The sequence below is a fragment of the Alexandromys fortis genome, unplaced genomic scaffold, assembly GCF_014885135.2.
Source record: "Alexandromys fortis isolate MF-2015 unplaced genomic scaffold, M_Fortis_MF-2015_v1.1 scaffold_58, whole genome shotgun sequence".
NCBI classification, from domain to species: Eukaryota; Metazoa; Chordata; class Mammalia; order Rodentia; family Cricetidae; genus Alexandromys; species Alexandromys fortis.
Genome location: NW_026067940.1, coordinates 5526229 through 5543109, shown reverse-complemented (window position 1 = coordinate 5543109; position 16881 = coordinate 5526229). Strand labels below are relative to the sequence as shown.

Below are 16881 nucleotides of genomic sequence, written 5' to 3'. Positions count from 1 at the left end.
ACTATGCTGGGAAGCCAACACAGACCCTGAGGCTCAGCTTGTCCAAATCCTTGCCTCTGATCTCTGTCTGCCTTCAAAGGGAAGGACAGAGATTGGGCATGGAGGCATATTCATGTAATCTCAGCTCTTGGGAGGCAGAGGTGGGAGGATCAGGAGTTCTGAGGCTACCCTCCACTGCATGGAGAATAGTCTAGACACGAGACCCTATATGAGAGAGAGAAGAGGAGAGGAGAGGAAAGGAAAGGAAAGGAAAGGAAGGGGAAGGGAGGGAAGGAGAGGAGAGGGAAGGGGAGGGAAGAGATATACAATACCATGCCTGGGATAGGCAGGAGTCAGACAGGTGCAGAGGCAGGCCTTGAAGCTGTTCCTCAAACACCAGTCCATGCTACAGGTCCTGGAACATCTGAATCCAGTGCTTTATTCACTGGGATCTGAACTATGTATGCTGTTTTAAACAGTTCTGTTGTTTCAAAGCCACTGTTTATAGCAAGTTGTGTGTGGGTGGGTGGGGGTATTGTTGTCTCAAAGAAACAAGGCACCTCGTTTGTCCTGCTTTGTTCCTTGATGACCAGTTTGCTCCATGGATAAACACAGGGACCTATCTGATGACTGGCTTTCAAATATTTGGTGGTACCCATCGAGCCTGATAGCGTTTGCCAGGGCAGATGAGCTCGGGATGTAGGGAGCTCCGTGAATTGTGGGTACAGCCTCAGGGGGATCTTGAGCCCTGAGGAAGCCACCTTTCTAGACAGTTAACATCTCTCTCACTGTTGGTGACTGAGTACCTGGGCATTGGCTGTAAGTCTGGGTGCCTACTGGCTCTGATAGCGTCTAACTAGAAAGCCACTGTCATCCTCCAGGAGCCTGGTACGTTTGTGTATCTTCCTCTACCACTTGTCTTGGAAAGGACCTGGTGAATTTGTTGATGGAGATGGCAGATAAGGCCTAGGGCTGTCTTCCAGGACATTTTGTTTTAAAGACACACAGATTGAACTCTGAATGGTGCAATCTTCTGTTCTAGGAAGCAGGTTGAGAGTGGGACTTTTTCTCACCTCTAGAATAAGCCTAGAACCTGCCTTGGGCAGTGACCTCCCTTGTGTGCTCACTGGATGCCCCGGGGCTCCATCACCTTTTCAAGCACCTACTGTTAGCTGGAGGGCTGGGAGGTGGACTGGGTGCACAGGTCCATGTTGTCTGCTTTTCTTACAATGCCCCCCCTTCAGTCCTTCAAGGTTCTACCCCGTGTCCCGCCGGGTCCCCGAGTATTACAGCCCCTACTCCTCCCAGTACCCAGAAGATTACCAGTACTACCCACCCGGAGTGCGACCAGACAGCATCTGCTCCATGCCAGCCTACGACAGGATCAGCCCGCCCTGGGCCCTGGAGGACAAGCGCCACTCCTTCCGCAACGGGAGTGGACCCACTTACCAGCTTCGTGAATGGAAGGAGCCCGCCAGCTACGGGCGTCAGGATGGCACTGTTTGGATCCCCAGCCCCTCCCGGCAGCCAGTGTATTATGATGAGCTGGATGCTGCCTCTGGCTCCCTGCGACGCCTGTCCTTGCAACCCCGTTCCCACTCTGTGCCCCGCTCACCCAGCCAGGGCTCGTACAGTCGTGCCCGAATCTACTCCCCCGTGCGCTCACCTAGTGCCCGTTTTGATCGGCTGCCACCTCGCAGCGAGGACATCTATGCAGACCCTGCTGCCTATGTCATGAGGCGTTCCATCAGCTCCCCAAAGGTGAGTCACCAGCCTGCCATCTGCAGAGAAGGGCTGCAAATGCTGGGATATCTGGGATCTGCCCCAGGGAGCCTGCCCTGTGGTACCATCCCTAAGAGAGCTGCCGTGGGGGTTGTTCTGGCTTCTAAATAGGAACCCTGCCCATTCCCAGGTTGTGTTAAATATAGTGCGATGTCTAAGAGAATAGAAAAGATCTGTCCTCTGGTCTTGAGGTCTCAGATATGTTGCTGTGAATGGGGTTGCTGTACATTTTAGTTTGAACTCTGCCCTTATAACCTTGAACTTGACTTGGTGGGAAGTCCACAGCCCAGCCATAGCCTCTCACCTCTGCAATCCCCTTTCTCTTCCAGTATGATTACCTGGGAGACAGGCGGCCAGTCCCTGCAGGACTGTTCCCCTACAACTACCCACCATCCCCCACGGTCCACGATAAGATGGTACGTCCTCTCCTCCCTTCCACTCCACCTCAGGACCTCCTCGCCTGCATCCACCCAAGGTGGAGCTGAACTGGGGCAGGAGCCAGGGATGCTCTGGGTCCAGTGCCTGGCCCGTGTATTTGTAGAAGTCTCTGGATACCTCCTCCTTCCCCGCCAAGCCTCAAGCCCTCAGGACAGGGTTTGGGGCTAGCTGTCCCTTCTTCTCTGTGGCACAGAGCAGAGAGCACAGGCTCTCCTGTTCCTCCGTCCCTCAGCGCAGCTCTTCTCACCAGCACGCAAGAGGAGGGGCCAGGGCTAGTTAGGAGTATGAGCTGGATGCAGAGGCAGGCAGGGTAGGACTCCCAGGCTAGTGCATGTGGACTTTCCCCCTTGGTGTATTGCCTCGGGCTTGCCTCTGTTTGGAATGCCACCTGTGGGGAAGGGGCAGGGTTCTGACTGAGGAAGAAAGTGCAGACCACATTGTGTTTGCTCCCTTTTCTGCTGTTTCTATGAAATGTGTGCCTCTGGAGGGTCAGATCCAGACACTCCACGTCAGTGGGTTGGGGACTAAAGAGTCTGTGTCCCATCCCCAGCAAGGGAGGCTAGGGTGCAGGAGGCTGGCGGATGTGAGGACAGCTACTCTCTACGCTGCTGCTCACCATCGCCTTTATCCACAGCAAATGTACCTTTCCAGAAATACCCTGTTTTCCCAGAAAAATTGGAAACACTTCTGATCAGATTTGCAGGGTAAACAGAGGTAACAGCGGGGAGAGAGTGTGTCCCTCATCCCTTCTCCACCTGCCTGGTCTCGTCCCCTTCTACCCTAGAACCACTTAAAGGACAAGACAGAGACTTTTCCCTGACCATGCCCAGATAACTCTTAACTACTTTGCTTCTTTTTTTTTTTTTTTATCGTTTTCTTTTGTGTGTTCCTGTTTGTTTGTGTTGCTGGTTGGCCCTTGGGCCTCGGGCTCCGGGTAGGATGAACTGTTAGATCTTCAGTTGCAAAGAAACCTAGAGTATTTGGACCAGCAGGTAGGCAGAGCTGGTGCCCTCACCATCCCATGCCCTCCTGTCCTGTCTCCCTCCCCCATCCCTAACATCCTCCAGCCATTAGACAACCTTTGTTGGCGTCACCAGGACCCAATAAAGTGACTTGTGTTTTGATTTGCTCCCTCATCTCCTTTCCCTCGGAATCCCTTACGGGCAGCTGGGGTTGTCCTCAGAAAAGAAACATATAAATGGGAAGACAATTAATTAATTACCACTATTCACACTCTCCAGTGCTCTGCCCATGTGGAATTGGCCTCACGGGCAGGTGGGAGTTGGCATTTTTGCTCAAGAGAATAGAGACAAGATTTGTGCCTAAGATGCCAAGGGTTTAGTTAAGCCTGGATGTGGGAAATTCATATCCTGTTCTACTGGTCATTGGTAAGCTCTGTAGTTATAAACTGGGGTCCTATAGATTTGCCCTAGTATGGTTTAGAAAATGATATCAATTCCATATGTTGGTACCAAGCTCTTCTGCATATACAGCTCATGGTCCTGGGAATTCAGTGTGGTTGACAGTGGCAGTAATGTCAGCTCAGGTTGGATGATAACCAAGCTAACCAGGCAATGAATATCCCCGTGAGATGAGAGCTGCTGGCTGCCTGGTTCCTACTCCAGGCTTTTCCCTTTGCTCCCTGCCTTTTAACTCCAAAGAGGGCTATCTAAAAACACTCTGTCTATACAGGCTTCAGGTAAACCCATACACTTAATCTTAGATATATGTTATAACTCAGAGGGAGTCTGGAAGTCCTTATCATTTTCCTGTAAAGCCAGCCTGCGGTGGTAGAGATGATCATAGTGATAATATTAAGAATAATTAAAGTTTGGTGGTGTGTGTTTTTAATCTCAATACTTGGGAGGCAGGGGCAGCTGGATCTCTGTAAGTTTGAAGCCAGCCTGAACTACATAATGAGTTCCAGGCTACGTAAAGTTATACAGTGAGACCCTGTCTCAATAATAATAATAGTAGTAGTAGTAGTAGTAGTAGTAGTAATAGCAGCCCCAATAATTTGGTGCTTCCTCCATGCCTTATAATAGACTGAATATAATAGATCACAATTCTTTTACTTTTTGTAATAATTCTACAAGATGGGAACTGTGACTATCTTGTTTTACAGAGGTTTAAAAACATGCCAAGGACACAATCAGCAAACAGCAGAGTTTAGGTTTTACCCTGGTTTGTAGTTGGGAGACAAGGCCAGAATCACATCCCAACAGGACAAGTTCAGACTCATAAATCCGTAGGCAGAAACGTGACCTTGGTATGGCTAATTTCATGGCTATGGCTCTACGTTCTTCCAGTGACTGTCCTGTGACCTGTCATCTCCTATGGCCTCCCTGTTAATGGTGAGATCATCTTTGTAAAAGGCCTTAGGCACTGGGAAGCTCTGACTGCCAGAGTTTAGTCAGCAGGACCAGCTCTTGGCCCTCAAGGGCCTTGCATTCTTGTTCCAAAAGCCGTGCATTATGTCCATGCTATAAGCATGCTAGGCCATGTGGGATGAACCCCAGGATGCCCTCTCCCAAGCATGGCTGGAAGTGCTGGGTCCTCCCAAAGGGAAGCAAGACCTGTGATGCCCTGAAGGGAGGTGGGTTCAGAGCAACCATCACCAGCCCCCCAAGCAGGCTGTCCTCCTTGCAGCTTTGTGGCTTGCTCTGCCCTGCGCAATGACTGCCTGTCCCAGCATTTAACACAGAGTGACTTTTGTCCCCCAGAGGGGTTGACTGCTAGGGTCTTTAGCGTCACCTCTGTATTACCCTACTGCCTGTAGGAGGATGTTTTTATAGGCAACCCTGTTTGATGAGGGGCCGGACACAGCCAGGGGTGCCATGCTGGGCAGCCCCGGGGATGTGCCAGTCTCCCTGGTTCTTTATTTTCAAACACAGTTAAGTCTGCTTTTCTTTAAAGTAGGGAGAATCAGATTGGGAAGCATGGGGGAGCTCTCTGTGGGGCATTGTTCCAGCAAACCTCTGATGGGAAAGAAGCGAGGTCAACGGGTGCCCAGGGAGACCCTGGTCCCTCTTTGTCCACTATGCACTCACAAACGTGTGCACACAGACACACACACACACACACACACACACACACACTTGGTCTCTTTAAGTAGATAGTAGCAAAAGCCACTAGAGGTCAGGCAATGGTGACACACACCTTTAATACCAGGATTTGGGAGACAGAGTCAGATGGATCTCTGTGAGTTCAAAGCCACCGTGGGCTGCACAGATCAATGCAGAAATAAATCCAGGTGGTGGTGCCCTACACCTTTAATCCCGGTACTAGGGAGTCATATGCCCTTAATCCCAGCACTGGACGGAATATAAAATGCCAGGAGAGAGGCTGATCTGCTTATGTTGAGGTCGTCCAGCCCTGGTAGAGGGAAGACGTCTCTAGTGACTTGACTGCTTTGCTTTTTTTGGTTTTTGGGTTGAACCCCAATTTCTGTCTCTGAGTTTTTATTATTCATGCTACATTTGGCACCCAACATAGGGCTCAAACCCACGACCCTGAGATTAAGAGTTTCACGTTCTATGACTCTTAATCCTGGGATTAAAGGTGTGTGTCACCATTGCCCGACCTCTAGTGGCTTTAGCTTTGCCTCTGGTCTTCACGCAAGATTTATTTATAAAAACACAAGTAATATAGCACTACAGATAGGGATTGACTTCAGGTCTTTACACAAAATAAGGAGGCTGTCCTGTTGGTTTTGTAGCTCTTATATTCCCCCTTATACTATGGGCATTCTTGAAGCCTTTACACCACACAGAAAACCCTAACTATGCATACAGGAATAGAAAAATTGAGTGTTAGAAAGTCTTTTAAAATATTGCAGACCTGGGGCTGGATAGTTGGCTCCAGTTCAGACCACTGGCTGCTCTACCAGAGGTCCCAGGTTTGGTTACCAGCACCCATGTGACAGCTCAGAACCACCTGTCAATCTTCTAGGACATCCAGTGCCCTCTTCCGGCCTCTGTGGTGGGCACATGCTACACAGACATACATGCCAGCAAAATGTATGCATAAAGTAAAAGTTGTTTTTTTTTTAATTAAAATGCTGTAGACCCTGCAGATGGGGGCATTGGTTGCCTTTCTCTCTGTGCACAGCATGGCAGAAAGAAAGCTGTGTTTGGGGTGTTGTCTCAAGAGGTAAGAGAAAGAAAAGACGGCAGGCTTGACCAAGACGGGGGAGGTGGTGGATAAAATCCTGACCCCGCAAGACCATCCCTGATGTGGCTTTGTCCTTGGCTTAGTTACTTTATGTCTCCAAAGCTTTCCCTGCACACTCCCTTCTGATTCTCCCGCCATCTGCTGTGGAACACGTAGTTAAAGGGACACAGCCAAGGACATTCCCTGACAGTTTCATTTTTGATTCTCTCCCAGTGGAACCAATGGACAAATGAGGGCATAGCTGATTGGTTTGGATGGCCCTCCCTCTCTCTCCACCCCTCCCTCTCCACCCTTCTCTCTCTCTCTCTCTCTCTCCAGCCCTCCCTCCCCCTTTCAGTTTCCCCTTCCACTCTCCCAGTGGTCCTTGAAATTAACAGATGACGTGTCAGAGAGCAGTGTTCCGACACCTGGTGTCCCTTTAACATGGCTCACTTGTCTCGACCTCCTTATTCGCTTCCCAGTGCCATCCGAGATCCTTCCTCACGGATGCTGCCAGCCCAGCTCTGGAAACTGTGTAGCAATCTGGAGGTGGGAGGGGGGTTGTTGCTGCATAGAGAGTAGGTCCCAGGTTTGCTCTCTCAGTTTGGTTTAATGTCAGTTTGAAGAGACTATGTGGTCTTCATTGGAAACAGTGTGAGAAGTGGGAAGGAGGGGACAGCTTGGCCAGTGTGGTCAGGCAGCCTTAGGGCAGAGTCCTTGGGTCTTGCCAGGTATCTTCCACCCTACTTTACCGGTGCTGAAACAGATCACAGGGTGAAAAAAATGACGAGGCCATGCACCGGGTGCTGGAGGCCCCAAGAGCAGCTGCCCCTCCCTGTTTCCTGCACAGAACCACTGGGGGTGTGGGGAGATGGCCTCCCCAGGGCTGAGTGGATCCTCTGTTCCTTCCTCTGCTGCAGATGAGTGAGAGTGAGACTCTCATCAGTATGGTGAACCGCATGGTGGAGAGCTCCTCCCCCAGGGCCCAGCTCTTCATGCAAGTAAGGCCTCTGCCTGCTGCCGGCATGGTCCCTGTCAATGCCATCTCAGCTGCTTGCGCATGGTCGGGTCACCCCATGTGGGATGAGGGCCGCGTCACTCAACCCATTCATCTCCCCAGATATTCCCCTGTCTCCTCCCCAGCTCCACCATGCCACCTTCATTCTTCATGTTCACCGATAAACCCAAGCTGCATTTCCTGACCCGTTAAAACGGCCAGCGGCAGCATCTCATGCTCGCTGAAGATTGCAAACCTGCTTTGGAATGGCCAGGATGCCCAGTTCATGTTTGCTGTTGTTCTTGACGATTATTCCCGGGGCCGGGGCATGAGAGGAGGGTGTCACGGGTTTGTGAAACATGTCACCATGACTGCCGCGACAAGGCCGCATTAGCTGGCTTTTGGAATCTTGCCAGTCCTGGCTTAGACTGAGCTCTGTGAATGGTGTGTTCAGTTTACGGGGGCAGCAGTTCTCCAGGTTTCTGGTGCTTGTTCCTGCCATGCTCTCCTATGCTGTCCCTACAAACTCACTGATGCTCTCATGATTGTTACCATCGAGATCGCTACCTTCCAGCAGGCCTCCAACAGGGGACAGGAGACACGGGTTATGTGGCCAACAAAGTTCTAACCTCTCCAGAATCAGCCCACAGACGATCAGGATAAAATCAAGACGGCACCATCACAGACTTTGCAGCCAAAGGACATAGAGTTAGCTTGAGTCCCTGGCACGGGGGCGTAGTGCACGATGGGCAGTGGTCTCTGGCAGAAAGGAAGCAGGATTGTGATGTCAGCTTTCCCACTCACCCAGCCTCCCCTCCCCCTGCCGTAGTAACCGACCTCATGTTCCTGCAGGTCCCTGCATACCCAGAGGTGTTCCGGGACGGCCTCCACACCTTCAAGTTAAACGAGCAAGACACGGATGTAAGGGCAGCTCTCCCTGCTCCCTCTGGCCACGGTGCTCGTGTTATCCTCTGTGCCCTTGCTTTCCCTAAGGGGCTTTTTCTCCATCCCCCTCTCTCTCCTGGTGGTGTTTTACATTTGACTCAGGCCCTCTCATCAGGACCACAGACACAGCATCCCACCTGCTCTCTCCTTCTTCCCCTTCTCTTCTTGGACTTCGCACCACCTCCCCTCCCACCTTGGCTCTGTGGGTCTATACCAAGCTTTGGGCTCCTCCACATCAGTGGAATCTTAGGCTTTGTTTGACTGTAAATCAGTCAGTTCCCTCTGTGCCCAGCCTTTGGTAGACACCACAAGATAATAATGAGAATACGGCCTGTTTCTGCCCTCCGGGAGCTTTATGCAGTGGTATACCCCAGGTAGCCTCAGATGTCAAGATCAGATTCATTTACTGAACAGGACCAAGAGTGGGTCAATGACAAAACAGGTAGCCAATGAGAAAGGCCTTGAGAGAAAAAGCCCCAAGGGGCAAGATTTGGCTCAGTAGGAAGAGGACCTAAGCATAAGATGTGAGTTAAGAGAGGACATGGGAAGACTCCTCAGAACTGAGAGTGGGCTCTGCCTGCAGCCTCACCACTGATCCTGCTTCGTATCAGATCCAGGCCGAGGCCTAGGAGGGGCATTCAGGCAAGGACCAACTAAGAGGAGCTTCCATCAGCCATCCGGAAACCTTAGAGCAATGGTTCTCAACCTTCCTAGCTTTGTGACCCTTTAATACAGTTCCTTGTGTGTGCTGAGCCCAACCATAAAGTTATTTTGTTGCTACTTCACAACTGTAATTTTGCTACTTTTATGAATCCTAATGTAGACATCTGATATGCAGCCCCTATGGGGGTCATGACCCACATGTTGAGAACCGCTGCCTTAGAGGAAGAGAACTCAGAATCTCAGGATAAGAGAGACTGGGGCCCATGTGGCTGAGGGGCCAGTTTACGCTATATTGCTTCTTTTAAGACTGCTTCTTCCCATACTGTCTGCCCCCTACCCGAGTCAAGGAGGTGAAGCCATATTGTCTTCTCAGCTTTCTGGGCACTGTACCCCCACAGTAGGGTAGGATGTACTTGACCCCCTGCTACCTCCACTCAGAGGATCATTCTATCTCATTTCCTAAGATGAAGAGATCCTTCATGCTCTTTCCTGAGCTTTCAAGGTGACGGTGAAGGCCCAGGTTTCTTGGCTGGGGAAAGTGGCGGTATCCAGAGGCCAGGCCCTGCCAGTCCGATTCCCAAGTCCCCACGAAACCATGTCCTTCATCTCCTCCTTTCTCCCCTCTGGGCCCTTAGAAGCTGCTGGGCAAGCTGTGTGAGCAGAACAAGGTGGTGAGGGAGCAGGACCGGCTGGTGCAGCAGTTGCGAGCGGAGAAGGTGAGACTCTGGGGTGTCTGTAGAGGTGGGGCTGGCATGGGATGATGAGATGCCAACTCTGTCCTTACACCACCTGAGAGACTTTTTATTCCTCAGACTTCTTATCTCCCGGGACAACAGCCAGTTTGAGGATAACCTTGTCTAAGCTACCTGATTGAGCTACTAGGGGCTCAGGCATCTAGAGAAGGTCACCGGGGCAGCTCATACCATCCCTGTCTTTCTTTAGGAGAGCCTGGAAAGTGCCTTGATGGGGACCCACCAGGAGCTGGAGATGTTTGGAAGCCAGCCCGCCTACCCAGAGAAGCTGCTGCACAAAAAGGAGTCTCTCCAAAACCAGCTCATCAACATCCGAGTGGAACTGTCACAGGCCACTACGGTAACACGCCGGGGAGCAGGGCCTGCGGCTGTTGAGCTCCCCTTATACTACCCTGACCCGGGTATCTCCTAAGACAGTGGAAGCAGTGATGCAAGGGCACTCCTGTGCAGCGGGCATGCACAAACAGCAAGTTTGCCTAGGTGTTCGTTCCAAAGTGTCTCTACCCTGTAAGCAAGCTCACTCCCCACAGGCTGCATTTGAGGCAGTGCAATAGCTGAGGGTTACTGAGATCCTTGGTTCATCTAACCCATATGCTGTTCACTTTGCCCTCTGCCTTGAGGAAGCAGGGCACCGGCTGGCTTGCCATTGCCCAGACAGGGGACAAGTATGGATCCTTCAACACAACTTGTTCCAATAACAGTGGCCCAGAAGAGAAGGAGGGTCTCTATGGGGAGAGAATCAGCTCTCTCCCAGGCTCCATCTCTCTACCCTCATTTCTTGTTCCCTGTCCTGAGTGGCACAGAAGAGTATGACTGAGAACTTTCCTCTTTGACCTGAAAGGACTCAGCTTCTCCTTTAGCGCGCCGTGGGATATTTCTGGCCCCTCTAGGAGGGTTAGTGAGAGCCGTCATCAGAATGCCTCAGCTTTGATGCTTTCTTGCCAGACTTTAGACCCCAATTATCCCAGCCCCAGACTCCGTTGCAGCAGTAGGAGGGAGGCATTGTTGAAGGCAGCTTCCTCCCTGGCTTAGCTGCTTTTCTTGTTGCTCTGACAAAGGGTTTTTGACTCACAGTTTGAAGGGAATATGCCCACCACTGTGGCGGCTATCCCCTTGTACCTGCGTTCAGAAAGCAGAGATGGATGGGGTGCTCAGCTCGCCCTGCCCTTTGTGTTCAGTCCTGGTGATCGTCAATCCCATCGAGCTGAGGAGATGAACTCTCAGATTTGGTAATCCTCTCCCCTGCAGGCACTGACCAACAGCACAGTGGTGTATGAGAACCTCGAGTCTGAGGTCTCTGCCCTGCACGACGACCTCTGGGAACAGCTCAACTTGGACATCCAGGTGAAAGGGGGAGCCCCGAGCATGGGGGCGGGCAAGGCGTGGTCTGCATCTCCCCTTGTCCTTTGTGGCAAAGGAGATCAGAGTGGCTGCCTTTCTCGATTTAGCCGTTTCAGTACAAGACAAGGAACTCGTCCTGAGTGGGGGGACAGAGACAGAAGGATAGAGAGAGACATAGAGAGAGAAAGGGAGGGGGGGAGAAAGAAGAAAAGAGAGGCCTGGACCACTGCAGCCTATACTTCCTCTCAACTCACAGGGGCTGGAGCTAATGAGACAAGAGACTTAGGTTAGAATCAGCATATTCTATGGCTGAAAGGGTTTAAAAACAGATATGTGGTTATAAATACCCCTAGACACTGGAGAGCCTGGCAGTGCAGGAACCACCTTTGCAGTTTTAGAAACAACAGGACTTATCTTCCGGGGATAGGGAAGAAGCGGGCGGCTTTCAGGAAGGGGTAGATGGTGGAGGCTTCTGTTTTATTTTATTTTTGCCCTTGTCTTTTGTCTGGCTGAGCCCTGTCTCTTCACTAGCTGGTTTTGTAAGCTCTGTCCCTCAGATGCAGTTAACATCCTGCTTTCCTCCTGAGAGCAAAATTAACCTCCCTACCTTGGGCTGGGCAGGGTAAAGTGAGGACCCAGGAGACCCAGACCCGTGGACCAGCTGCACTTAAAGTGCACGCATTTTAGGAGGGAGGAGGGCCATGGGCAAGAGCATCAGTTTCTGACTCAGAAAGGCCCATCCTTAGACACTGGCTGTGTGGCTTACTCGGTGGATGGCCCTGGATGCGGTCTCCTCTCTCTTCTCTGCAGTAGGAGCTGCTGCTTGGGTACCTCGGTGGGGCGTCCTGCAGCTGATTTAGTGCATGCAAAGCATTTGGAGCAGTGCCTGGTACCGAGGCACACAGAAGAAAATGGCAGCTGTTAAATTTCAGAATGTGAGCTGTAGTAGAATGTAGCTCGTGGCTAGGCTGTTGGAATGTGAAAGAAGAAAAGACCAAAAAAACCACTGGAAAGTCTTACCCCATAGAAAATGGGCTGTGTTCCCTGGTCCCCTATGCTGGCTCAGTAGGGGTTCCTCACTCCGGCTTCTGAGGTCTTCGCTTTTCTGGGGACTCAATTCTGTGTTGGCTAAAGAGGCACAGACTTCCCATAAGAAAGCTATGTATGCTGGAGAGGGGTGTGTAGGCAGGAACTCAGGGGTTCCAAAGCCTGCTCAGAGGGGTCCAGGCCTCGGGCAGGGCTGGCACATCCTCGAGTCATTCTCTGCTGTTTCAGAATGAGGTGCTCAATCGGCAAATTCAGAAGGAGATCTGGCGGATCCAAGACGTGATGGAAGGGCTGAGGAAGAACAACCCGTCTCGGGGCACGGACACGGCCAAGCACAGGGGTAGGCACCCCCACATTCTTGGACTCATCTATGCTTCTGCTAACTCACACTAGAGGACCCCCGAGTGACTTCAGAGCTATCTCTGAGCCCAGGGACCCCCAAGTGACTTCAGAGCTATCTCTGAGCCCAGGGACCCCCAAGTGACTTCAGAGCTATCCCTGAGCCCAGGGCTTCAGACTGGATTTTTTTGTCACTTCAGAGGCTGCAGTGTCACCTCTGTTTGCTCTCTTTGCTACTTAGAGGACCTCTTAGTAGCTAGCCTGTGACCCCACCACCTGCAGGTGTCTCCCTTGCATCCTCCACTCCTTGTACCCATGTGCATACATGCCATCCCTCCCTCCACTCCTTGTACCCATGTGCATACACCCCACACCTCCCTCTACTCCTTGTACCCATGTGCATACACATCATCCCCCCTCCACTCCTTGTACCCATGTGCGTACACGCCATCTCTCCACTCCTTGTACCCATGTGCGTACACGCCACACCTCCCTCCACTCTTTACCCCTCTCTTCTGTCTCTCCAGGAGGACTCAGCACCTCAGCCACCTATAGCTCCAACAGCCCAGCCAGCCCTCTCAGCTCTGCCAGCCTTACCAGTCCCCTGAGCCCCTTTTCAATGGTGTCTGGTTCTCAGGGATCTCCAACCAAACCAGGGTCCAGCGAGGTAAGCTGGGAAAACAGTACAAGATCTATGGGGACAGAAAGGCCAGATCCTGACCACCGGAAAGGGCACACAGTCTCCCTAGCTCTTCCCCAGGGCCCCCATCCTAGTGTTTTGGGACCATTATCATAGTGGTTTGTAACCTCCCTTTGGGGTTTCCCCAGCACTGCCCTCTTTAGCTCCTCACAAGGAAATCTTCCTGAGACCCAAAATGGCTGCCAAAGATACCCTATATTTGGTGGGAATTTAAACCAGGAATATCCTGAAGTGAGGGGGTTGAGCATGGGGAGCTGTTTGTTAGTCAGTCAGTCAACTAGTCATTCGGTGTTCATGGGATGGAATGAACTCTTAGACAGGCACCTAGGCAGGCCCCCAGGGCCTTTTGTTCAGAGAGTCAGCACCCAAAAGGGACCAGTTCATAGCAGGCAACAACCTACAGGAGACATTGGTGGTATATCAGTAATGAGTCACATGGTTCAGACTGCAAAGACTGCACTCCTGCAAAGGAGGACAGCGTAGAACTTATATGTGGCCGTGCTGTGTCTGGACAGGGAGAGGCCAAATGGGGTACAGGCAAAGGAGACAGAGGCAAAGATACTGGATGGGAAAGCCCTGGTGTGATGGGGAGGCAGTGCTGAGGGAGCTTTGGAAAAGTGGGGAGCAATGTGGAGGGGTGGGCAGGAGGGGCTCAGTTGAGGAGACAGGCAGAGGGCTGCCGTTGGATCTGGAGCTCTGCCAGGCCAGGGTTGGGGTGCTGTGCTCAGGCCTGGGGTGTGCTTCATAGGTTAAGACTGTCTGGCTCCTGCTAATTTTCTCTTCTGCTCTCACAGTGGCCGCTCTCCTTCCTCCTAACGCTTTGGCTTCTCTCTGCCTCAGGAACCTGGCCCACCTCGGCCACCCCTCCCCAAAGCCTACGTCCCCCTGGACTCTCCTCCCACCGTCCCTCCACTCCCTAATGAGAGCCGCTTCTGGCCATATCCCAACTCCCCTTCCTGGCATCACAGTGGCGACACAGCCAGGGGTCAGGTACCCAGCATCCTTGGGGTTTGGAGGGTGGGACGGTGCAGTGTGGGACAAAGACCCAGGCGAGGGGCAGGGTAGAGCACTGGGGTTGTTTTTCCACTCATTTCCACAAAGCTGTCTCTTCTGGCCCTGGGGTGACAGTCTCAAAGACTGTCTTCCCTTTTGCTTTCCTGTGGATGGTGGAAAATGAATTACAATCCTACCCAATCCCGGCTCCTGAGCATCTGATGGTTGTGGGCGCAGAGCCCTGCCAAGATGATTAAACCAAAGGAAATGGAGTGACCTCTTCCCCAGCTCCATCCCAGGCCCTTCCTGCCCCTTGCCCACCTCAGACCCCTGTCCTCTCGTGTTCTTCTTCGGCTTCTGTCTTGTTCTCACTGGGTCTCATGAGCCTCTGGTGTATAAGGAAGGACAGCAGCCCTCACCTCCTGCTTGGGCTTCTTACCTGGGTCCTTAGGACAAAGAGGTATATAATTAGACTCAGACTTGGTTGTATGTTATTGGGAGACCCATGTTCTATCTAGACTCGGTTATATGTAGTTTGTGTAGCTGAGGCCTTACCAGTGAGAGAGGCGGAATAGTTGACATTGTTGCTATACACTAAGAAATGGACAAGACTTGCCCATTGTCTAGGGTTCTGTCTGGGCAACGGCTGTGCTTTCAGACTCTAGCCTTGTTCTTATTTCCTGAATGTTCTATGAGGCTTAGAATCTTTGACTGTACAATAGGAAGAGGCTGCTCAGAGGCTGTTTGAAGTCTCATGATTCTGGAAGCCCACAAGCAAAAGTTTTTTTCAAGTCCCCAGAGTCCTGGTATTAAAGTCTACCTGGTTCTTCTGGCCTAGTCTACATGAATCCTGCAGGACCCTCAGAGACCCTAGAATTTGTAGCTCCCTCCCGTGACTACTATGATCCAGAGCCCACAGTCTGTGCTTCTTCCAGCTTTCCATGATACCTGGGGTGGGCAGGGACCTCTCTGATTAGCCCAAAATGAAACCTCATTGGCCCTCATTCCCAAGAGAATACAGTCTATGAGGCATAGGTGAGAGCCATCCTTGCCCGCTACTTGCTAGCACTCACGCAATTTCCCTGTTCTCTGTATCTTAAAGGATTTGAAGGAAGGCACTAAGGAGGCCAGATTTGTAGCCTTCGCCCTAACTCAGCCACCTTCTCATCCCTCCTTCCCAGACCAAAACAGGCTATGAGTCAAGCAAGAAAGACTCCGACCAGACATCACTCCTGGATACCCCCAGAGACATCAGCCTCGTGCCCACCAGACAAGAGCTGGAGGCAGAGAAGCAGGCAGCTCTCAACAAAGGTATATTTCAGCCCATACTTGCTTAAGTAAGGCTAAAGTACTTTCTTATGCTGGAGGAGCGTACTCACCCACTCTCGGCCTTGGAGAGAGAGCAACCAGGCCTCTCCCCAAGAAGCAGATGTTCTAGCCCCTGCTTCCCACAAGGCCCACTGGTTGCTCTATCTCGCTATAGTTGGCATCGTGCCCCCTCGGACAAAATCTCCTGCTGAAGAAGAGATGACGTCGTCAGGAGTGGTGAGAAGGACCACCAATGGCCTCACCAATGGCCTCTCCTCCCGGGTAAGTGTCCGCCTACAGACTCTGTGAGGGCTTGCACCCAGGGGTCGTGACCACTCAAGACCCAGAGCCAGGGAGGGAAACAAACCATGTGGGAGGAAGAATGGTCCTCCACAGATGTACCAAGGGTCAAGGAAGATGAGCATGGTAAAACAGGAGAGTGTTTGACATTGTCACAGCATGCTGGTGGCAGGACGCAGCAGGGAGAACAGAGGCCAGAGTGCAATGTGCTGTTAGTTCCCAGGGCTCCTGGGAATTAACACATCACCACACCCATCTAGTGGCTTAAAACAACATAACTTTATACTCCCAGTTCGGAGGCCAGGAGTCCAAAGTCAGGGCACCACCAGTGTTGGCTCCTTGGTAAACCTGAGAGACTGTGTCCCATGTCTCCCTTGGTAAATAGTGTTTCCCTACCAGGCTTAGTATCCACCAGATCACTCTCATGTCGCCTTCTCTGTTTGTCCTCCCCTTTTCTTAAAAGGACACTCCTCGTCCTGGATTTTGGGTCCCTAAATTAATGATGACCTCATCTTCAGATTCTTAATTATAACTGTAGAAACCTATTTCCAAAAAAAGGGGGCATAATCTCAAGCGTAAGGGGCTTTGGTTTAGACATATCTTTTGGGGATCACTAATCAACCACTATAGTGCCAAATTTCATGCCATTCCACTTGAAAAAGTACTCATTCTGCTCCAGGAACCCCAAAGCTCCAACTCAGGAAATCATTAACCTTAATACTAAAATCTCATCTATTATTAGCTCAGAAGCCCGACATCTCCAGCCAGGCATGGTGGCTTTCTTCCTGGCCCCAAGATAATCATTCTTGTCCCAAAGGAGAAGTAAGAAGGAATAAAAGGATCTCTAACCTCAAGGAAGTTGTTTTGCCAGTGCTGGGATCAGATCCCAGAGCCTTGTGCATTCCGCCAAATGCTGCACCTCTAAGCTATAACCTCAGGTCCTACGGCCTGAGGATAGTCTCCTGGGGCTCATTGCCCTGCCTACGGGTAGGTAAAGGCTCCACTAACCCTTGGTGTCAGGCTGGTCTTTCTTTCAGGGTCAGCCTTTTTTTTTAATTAATTTATTTATTTATTAAAGATTTCTGTCTCTTCCCCACCGCCGCCTCCCATTTCCCTCCCCTTCCCCCAATCAAGTCCCCCTCCCT

General features: G+C 51.5%; 1 protein-coding gene across 20 annotated transcripts in view; it reads left to right on the top strand.

Annotated features, from left to right (window-relative positions):
- Plekha6 (pleckstrin homology domain containing A6) overlaps positions 1–16881 on the top strand; it is a 139339-nt gene that overhangs the window by 110546 nt on the left and 11912 nt on the right. For 11 of the 20 annotated variants that reach the window (XR_007592773.1, XM_050147618.1, XM_050147617.1 and 8 more), the window contains 13 exons: positions 1224–1740; positions 2091–2177; positions 3138–3191; positions 7272–7352; positions 8201–8269; positions 9592–9672; positions 9899–10048; positions 10957–11052; positions 12325–12436; positions 12963–13102; positions 13976–14125; positions 15310–15439; positions 15612–15718. Coding sequence is in view for 19 of the 20 variants with exons in the window: in XM_050147618.1 (XP_050003575.1) it covers positions 1224–1740; positions 2091–2177; positions 3138–3191; positions 7272–7352; positions 8201–8269; positions 9592–9672; positions 9899–10048; positions 10957–11052; positions 12325–12436; positions 12963–13102; positions 13976–14125; positions 15310–15439; positions 15612–15718 (1774 nt within the window). In the remaining variant the exon portion in view is untranslated. The remainder of the gene's footprint in view (positions 1–1223; positions 1741–2090; positions 2178–3137; positions 3192–7271; positions 7353–8200; positions 8270–9591; positions 9673–9898; positions 10049–10956; positions 11053–12324; positions 12437–12962; positions 13103–13975; positions 14126–15309; positions 15440–15611; positions 15719–16881) is intronic. The other 9 variants (XM_050147633.1, XM_050147632.1, XM_050147616.1 and 6 more) reach the window with 8 other exon arrangements.